We start from the raw sequence: 8,769 nt of genomic DNA on the forward strand, positions 1-8,769 counted from the left end.
AATAAACTATTTAGCGCCTATACCCGATAGGTTAGCACCTTTGATGAAAATAATAGTGCTTTTACTAAAAATATTAGCACTTTTGTATTTTTAGCGCATTCACTCAGACGGAAATCAAAATCATGACAAGAAAAATAAAATCACATAGATCAAAATGGTTGCCGAAAATATAATCAAAAGGATCGCATATATAATTAAAGACTAAGAAATAAAAAAATCCAAGCTTGAGGAGATTAAATAAAAGCACCAATTGGACTCAGAGATATAAACTTTTGGCAGATTCAACAAACAAAATACAGGAAGCATAAATAGAGCTTCAAAACTCCTCACGGGAATAATAATAAGATCCCAAACAAAAACCAACACCTCTAAACTCCAAAACACACAGTCCACAAGTCTAAAGGGAAAAAGCATAGACAAATCAAAATACAAAGCTGACCATTCACGGTAATGTGCAAACAATAAATATACAAATAAATATTTCCCAAGAAATATATAGTAAAATCCTATATCATATTATAAAATTAACTCAATACTCAAATACAATCTTTCTAAGAAAACACAGAGCATACAATCTTTTGAAAACCAAATGCGAAGAACATAGGCTTCTCCAACCTGAAATAATAGAAGTTATGGCCAAAAGAAGATCTGATGAAGAGAAATCCAATACTCCGGCCAAGCCAAACAATCTCCATGTAAACAAATCCAAATCCAAGTAGCTTGCCACAGCCGAATGTGTAAAATCCTTTCTAGAGGCCAACCCGGGTGAATGCACAGAAAATTAATTAAATAGAAAATCAACCCAAAACCATTGCAAATGTTGGCCAATCAAAATATTCCCAAATACAACATAATATACCTACCATACCATATATTATATTTTATTTCCCCCAAAACAATATAACCAATAGTAATAAAAAGGTAGGTAAGTAGTATATTATTTCTATTAACCCATGTAACAAGAGACATTAGTAATTAATTTAAAACCAAATGGAATAGTAATAGATCAAACCCAATAAAATAAACCAAGGGCTAATAATAAATTAAAAGCCACAAATAAAGTATAAATAATAATTAAATAAAAGCTCCAATAATTAAATACTCAAAGGTATATAAATAAATACCCACAAATAATCAAATAAATAATAATTAATTAATTAATCCTTGCTACGCCATAATGATATTAGATAATTATTTTAACTATAAAATAAAAGATAAATAATAATAATCACGCTATAACACAAAATATTTATATCAACTATTTATTTAATTTATTATTTTAAACTATATTAATCCATTAATTTAATTTAACATTATTAATCTATATAAATCAATTTAATCAATTAATTAATAATTAAACCAATCAACAATCACAACACTACACAAAGAAATCCAACATAGGATAACCCAAGGAATCACTAGGCACTACACTAACAAGGGTGATCAACTTAAACCTAGAGTATAGAATGGGTTTTCATGTCATCTCCAATCAACTTGCCATTGGGATAGGACACGCGTAGACCTGTGAAGCCTGGTGGAGTCGATGTCTGGTACCTACAAACTTGTCATCACCAACATGCATACAACAACATATACAATAATATATCATATAATAGGAAGACAAGTGAAAGGAAATAGCAACGTCATATCATGCTCACGAATGAGTGGTATGACATCGTCCCTTATCACAAATGCAGTAGAAGACTCTCGCAATCAAGCAAGCACTATCATAATCATCATCATCATAAGATAGGGTTAGTACATAATATAATATCATCCAATTGCCATTAAGCATCATGAAACGCATAAAGAAATGAGCACATATGAGTGATCAAAGAGTAATCCATCATCACAGTAGTCTAGGAATGTCATCATCCATAAGTAGTCATGATGTCAAGCATAATATAATATGTCTAATATCCATAAAGAAGCATTTAGTTCATAAATAAATCCATAAATATCTAATCAAAGCATCACAAAATAGTCTAGTCTATGCCAATGTAATCTACTGATGCACAAAAATGAATCAGGGAGGGGCACTACACCCCTAGCTCTCAAAATCACCTCCATATTGAATTACCAAACCTAGGCTCCTTCCTAGGAAGAAAACATACAAAAAGGACACTAGCACATTTCAAGGTACTATCATAGCATGCATGTTTCCTTGACCCATGCATCGGTCCTTCACCCATGCAAGCATCCTTTAAACTAGTGAAATTGTGTTGTCCTACTCCATGACACACATATGTCCTAAGCAATGACCTTCTTAGTTGGACAATTTGGCCTCCTCAATACCTTGATTAAGTCAAAATATTTGAATGACACTCAAGTCAGTAAAATTGGGCAAAAAAGTGAGAAAATGAGACAAGCATGGTGTCACCAAGTCACTGTATGACACCTACAAGGCTAGTCAAGAATTGAGTGAACTCCAAACATATTTAATCCACCCATAATTTTCCAAAACCACCTCCACGATACTCAGTGATGTTTGAGCTACACACTTAATAAAATGACAAATCCTTGGAGCAACAAGAACAATCTCCCAATGCCAATCCAATGATCCAGTTACCACAAAATATCCCCTAAGATTTCCTCCTCAAGTCGCCATTTAAAACCTCATTACTATTCACTTTTTTAAAAATTAATAAATAAAATAATAAATATTCCTTATTTCTAAGTTCCCAAATAAACCAATTAGCCTCATTGTGAATTTTCCATCATGATGAATACACATAAGGCACATTTAACTCTTTACATATTAAATTACAATAAATTATTAGAACACTTTCATAATTAAAACTGATGATAAAATGCAATTAAGAAAATGTGCTCAAATAGTCTTTATTGGTTGACCACATGGGGGTAATAGGGTTGTTTAGACAACACTACTATGGTACTCGAAGTATAAACTGACAAATTCATGCAAATCATTATCAACAAGGTATAATTGGTAGGGTTTTGCGACAAATAGTCAATGTGGTATCTCTTGTTAACCACCACTGTGCAGGGCAAGTTCAAATGTATGAAGCTAGGTGGAGTTGATACTAGGTACCTACATCATTCAACAAACATTGTGGGATCTTGTGCATATTTATACATATACATATGCACACACATACATATGTATATAAATGTATATGTGTATTCTTATGCGTGCGTGTGTGTGTATATGTATATGTATATGTATATGTATATGTATATACAGATACATATATATACATACATACATACCTACATACGTATGTATGTATGTATATGTATATGTATATGTATATGTATATATATATATATATGTATATATATATATATATATATATATATATATATACATACATATGTATGTATGTATGTATGTATATGTATGTATATATCTATATATCTATATATATATGTATATGTATGCATGTATGTATGTATGTATGTATGTATGTATGTATGTCGAAGCACATACAAATCTCGAATCGGTGTCAACATCATAACGTAGTCAATACATCATCACATACTCATATCATCATAAAGATAATAAATCATTAAACCTAACATGTATAATGAACTGAAATGATAAGCACATCATATCTATACTATCAAAATGCTATAACTATATCATATGATGCAACACTTGGGTGTCAATACAAAAGAATGATAATACACACAATCCAATATATCATATATAGTATCCACAAAGGATCAAAATAATCAAGATAAAATACAAACATGGGAGGCATTAAAAACCACCTACAATTAGATATAATACACCACATTTGATGTTTTTCATTCTAAATAGGAAATAAAGAAAGAAAGAAAGAAAGAAAAAGGATAATAATTCCTTCTTCAAGATTAAGGTACATCATTAAATGATAGAAAAGGGATATTTATGGAATAATGTAAAACAAGTTACTAATAGAAATAGAACATGGCCATGGAAATCTTATGGCTGCAATATTCCATTTTAAGCCATTAAGTAAATTCATAAAGTCCTACTTGACCCAAATCCTATGTTCCACACAATTTTTAGAGCTTGCATGGAATTTATGCATAGAACATAGAATAGAGATTTATAAGAAACAAAAATTCATTAATTATAGTTAGACAATATTTTTCTTAACTAAAAAAGCATTTTAGTACTTTTCCACATAATTTTTAATTGTATTTTTTAATTTAGACATTTCTTGTGCCCATAAACCTCCTTTGATTTGAGCCTCTTAAACTCACATAGAATTCCCTCTTCTATATTGTGTTTGACTCTCATATTCTTTCTCCACATCTCACACTAGAATAATATCCTTCAAATAGAATAAATTGACCCCAAAAAGGCTCGAATTTCTTATTCTTCTATTCCTTCCATCCCTCCTCTCTGGGTTTCCTAAAAAATGGGTTATGGGTCATTCATTTAAGGCTTACTAATCTAGAAGCTAGGGTGAATCTTTGTGGAAAACTATCTAGATGAGGATCTAGATGAAGCTATAGGAATATGTACAAGATTTATGAGACATACTCATGATCTAAGGATGTATGATTACTATCTATATTCTTATATATTCTAGTGCCATAAATTGTATACCTTAACAAATTCACACTAGGTTTAGGTTCACTTTGTTGGATGTGCCTAAATTATGCCTAATTATGCTCACTTTCAAGACAATTTTCATTAAAAAAAGGTGCATTTTCATATTCATGACCTTTTTTATGGCTCATTTTTTCAAGACTATGGTGTTCGGTGCCCCTATCTAGACATCTAGACAATTAGAGCTCAACTTTTGAAGAACAAAACTTATTATTACAAATAGAGTGAATTTACCCTTTGTTATTAAGATTCCACAAACATCAAAAATATGTAAGTTGCATATAATTACAACTCTCTCTCTCATTTCAAATCCTAGCAAAGTTGAAATATGATTCGTATCATTCATTCAAGAAATTCAATTATAGATATGCATTCAAGTAGCAAAGCATTCAAGCATACAACTTTCTTACATTAATAACGATCAAGTACACTGTATTTCTACATAATGAAAGCATACGCTAATATATTACAAGACTTCATCCTATCAACTTCAATACTTGTATGAGATTCCCTATCAACGGATTCATAATTTAAGTAGGATTTCTCATTTCAACATTTTCTTTACTATTTAGCTTTTGTCCTCTCAAACATACACACTTTTTTCATCATAATTATTGTTGAGGTGGGAGCACAAGCATATGATTTGACTTCTAGGCAAGACTCTATATGTAATACAACCCTTCTTCCCCATTTTTTAGGTTCAGAACCAATAATGAAAGTGGTATGGGATTGCAACTAGACTACTATAGGTTTTGATAAATATCAAATAGACAAGAAAATTTTGACTATTTCATTGGATGCCAATGTTCTATTGTACTAGGTTCATCCTCGTCAATTTTGGAAATATTTAGACTAGCGCACCCAACACCCATGTCTAGCACTTTTTGCTCTAATTTTTAGAGTCATGCTCCTCTTTCTATCTCTATTGTTGGTGTAGTTTATTATGTCTATCATTCTTTCTATAATCTATTGTTTATGCTGAAATAAATCATTTTTGCTATCATTAACCCTAGATCTCACACACATGCTTCAGAATCTCAATTCTATCGTAGCAAAGGAATAGAATCCCAAACTTTTTTCTCTCATATGAATGTTGTAGCTAAACCTATTCATGTTCCAATTATATGCAAGGAAATTTGAGATCTTAGTTTTCATTCATAGGCCTAGTATCTCATTTTATTACATATCACATGTCATACAAACCAAGATTCATTAGGAAGTCAAGAACCATTTCCTTGTATAACTTTTTATCTTGTGATAGCTATGGAGTGTAACTATTTGCTAGTAGTTTTTTGATGTGCTAGTGGATGGTTGGTATAGTGTAGGCCAACTAAATTCCACATTGACCACATTGTTTCAAGTCTATAGAATGATGGCATAAAAATGTAACGAGTTATGATGTGAGTAGAACTTTGTGGCTTGGCTTCAAGGTGCATTGGACCCTTTTAAAGTCATGGTAGAAATTACGTGAGGTCTGGATAAGGTATGTTTCCTATACAAAGTGTTATGTGTGAAAACTAAAGTATGTGTGACATATTTAAAGATGGATGACAGATATTTGTGTTACTACATGTAGCTACAAACCATCAAAACTATTTTATCATATATACTTAGCCAATAATATTATGTGATATCTATGATCTGTGCGAGAAGTTGTAAGAATGACCAATATCATATAGATGTGTAAAATTCGCCTATCAAACAATTAATTTGTTATAATAAAAAATAAAGACAATCTAAAATTATTTATTAATTTAAATGTGAATTTGGAAAAAAAAAATTTAAACAACCCACTTTTAACACAGGACAACAAAAATGGAACAATTTTTACATTAAAATATGAATTCAAAGATTGAACATAAATTTAATAAAATATCATCCATTCTCAAGGAAAGAATGGGGATTATTATATGGCTATGATAATGTGCTAAGGGCATTTGTGTCCACCCTTGGAGTTCTTCAAATTGGCATAGCAAGGGCAAACATCTCCGTAGCCATATGTACCAGGTGGAACGCAGTTACATTTCTCACAGCATATTCTGCAGTACTTGAGACACCTATTATGCAATGATGCCTTGGAGCATCTCCTATTGCATTCCTTATCACAGTCTGCACTTGAAGACATCATAACATAAAAAATCTTACAATTACTATATAATATACAACACGGGTATCTTCCTATTTGAAATAACTATTTACCTCTTCTATCCGTACTTACACACGTTCTTTTATTTTAAAATTTTGAGAAGATCAAACCAGAGGATGTTTAAGCAGAGGCCTTTCATATACACATACCGATATGAGCCTTCACTCCTCCATAACTGTTATCACCCACATCAGTCTGCAGCTGCAAAATTTATTCAAAACAAATAACTTATGCCAGTTTTCTCCATAAAATCAAATTAAAGAAGCAGAAGTTAGATAGCTAATTTATCATTACCTCTACAAACTTCACATTATCCTCAACTGCATGTGTGGATACTTTCCAAACCTGTTCATCAACACCATATATTCTCACCCGAATCAAAAGAAAAGCCAAAAAAGATTCAAAGCAATTTTACAATAGAAAAGTTGTTACCTGCACTATGAACAGCACGGTGAGGAATACAATGATGGGAGAACGAGTGTGAAAGCGGGCCATTGGCATCCAAACTATGCTTCAACTTCAAAATTGAAAACATGCAACCGTAGCACTTATCTTTAAAATAGCTCCGTTATATATAATACAGGATAGACGTGCATGTTTTTCTCAGAGATAAGCTTTGTAATAACTCAATTGATAGCCACACAAGATTGAGTAGTTTGTTGAACATTCCAGATCTTCAGCATAAAATGAGGTCACCAACATTGTGCGGACATCTCGATGTCATTTGTTTTGGATTTGTGGGTTTCCCCGTTTAATTTGCACTATTTTAACACAAAACGAATGTAGAAGTCAGTTCATTGCACGTCAGTATGTATTATTAAAATGTTAGCCCCCAAAAACAGTAGAGAAGATTTTGTTCCGCCTGTTTTTATCAAAGTCTTTGTCTCCCTAATTTCTAACCATATGGTATATTCCTTTTATCTGAAACATATCATCTTGTCGAGGAAAAACATAAATGTAAACTCCGTCCATATAAACCTAGATATCTAGGTGTGACATTAATATAGCAATTAATTTAAATCAGATTTGAGTAAAAATTAGTATTGATAATTGTTGTAGAATCTTGAATTTTACACAACTACAAACAATATCAAATATTGCACTAATATGGTGTTATGAAAATATCTGTGGGTCTGTTATGCTAGATTGGATTATGATTCTTTGAGCCCTAGTTAAACCTTGATGTTGATTCTACAAGATTAAGAACATAAAAGAAAATAATAAAAAATGATTATGATGAAGAATCCTTGTAGCATTTGTCCATGTAATACTAATGTAAGCTAGTGTTGTATTGGCCATTTTTTATGTTCTTTTGGTTCATTCTATTAATTGCTACTAAAGACCTAGCTAGGGCTTGTTGTTAAATACACAACTTGTAAACTATCAATTCAAAATATTTGGCATACACATAAGTAGATAACAATTAATTTCTAAGAATTTTAGTTTTAGGAATAATAAAATTTGAATTGTGAAACTTGAGGGATGCTAGTGTATATGACATTGCCTTGAAGGGGTATAATTGCATCTATGGTTGATTTCAAGCAAAGGAAATTTTTAAGAGATTTGATTGGTCTGCTTTACCCCCACTTTGGCTTGTGTGAACTACAAAATTTTTGCATGCAAACATAAAGAATAAATTAATAAAAAATAATAGGCAATTTCAAAAGGATATGGAGGATGCCTCATTCTTCTTTCTAATTTAGAGTCACACCTATGAACCTATACGCATGCATACAAAAAAACATTAGTAGAATCCACACCAATCATGAAACATTAGTTTAAAAAGTTTAAAATGGGAAATAGGAGTTGCATTTAGAGAAATGGAGTCATGGGGTATAACAAAACCTAGTTATTAATATGCATTAGAAGATTAGACTTGAAATTGTGGTTTTTAAATTCCTAGATATTTGACAGTTTATATTTTTATGTTTCTATTTCAAGTAGGAAAATATTATTCCACGGTGAAGAAAGAGCCTACAAATTTTGGTGTGGAGGAGTGACACCATGATTCAACAACATCAGTACATGCAATCATATTTTTAAATTGCATTGGATTATA

The 8,769-nt window shown here is 31.3% G+C and overlaps 1 protein-coding gene across 2 annotated transcripts; it reads right to left on the bottom strand.

The window, feature by feature from the left end:
* Positions 1-6,380: 6,380 nt before the first annotated feature.
* LOC131055928 (cypmaclein-like) lies at positions 6,381-7,303 on the bottom strand. Of its 2 annotated transcripts, none has more exons than XM_057990245.2 (4): positions 7,143-7,303; positions 7,005-7,055; positions 6,860-6,911; positions 6,381-6,673 (listed from the first exon to the last, which is right to left on the bottom strand). In XM_057990245.2, the coding sequence occupies exons 1-4, from the start codon at positions 7,209-7,211 to the stop codon at positions 6,492-6,494; spliced, it is 354 nt and encodes a 117-aa protein (XP_057846228.1). In that variant the 5' UTR covers positions 7,212-7,303; the 3' UTR covers positions 6,381-6,491. The 2 variants fall into 2 exon arrangements, with proteins under 2 accessions (XP_057846228.1, XP_057846229.1); XM_057990246.2 differs by having other exon boundaries at positions 6,381-6,678; positions 7,143-7,301.
* Positions 7,304-8,769: the final 1,466 nt, after the last annotated feature.

This window comes from Cryptomeria japonica, chromosome 5 (genome assembly GCF_030272615.1).
Source record: "Cryptomeria japonica chromosome 5, Sugi_1.0, whole genome shotgun sequence".
Taxonomy (NCBI): Eukaryota; Viridiplantae; Streptophyta; class Pinopsida; order Cupressales; family Cupressaceae; genus Cryptomeria; species Cryptomeria japonica.

Coding starts and splice junctions, on each gene's coding strand:
- LOC131055928 (XM_057990245.2), bottom strand. CDS start 7,211: ATGCCAATGGCCCGCTTTCACACTCGTTCTCCCATCATTGTATTCCTC. Junction 7,056..7,142: donor CCGTGCTGTTCATAGTGCAG/GTAACAACTTTT, acceptor GTTGATGAACAG/GTTTGGAAAGTATCCACACA. Junction 6,674..6,859: donor AGGAGTGAAGGCTCATATCG/GTATGTGTATAT, acceptor CTTCAAGTGCAG/ACTGTGATAAGGAATGCAAT.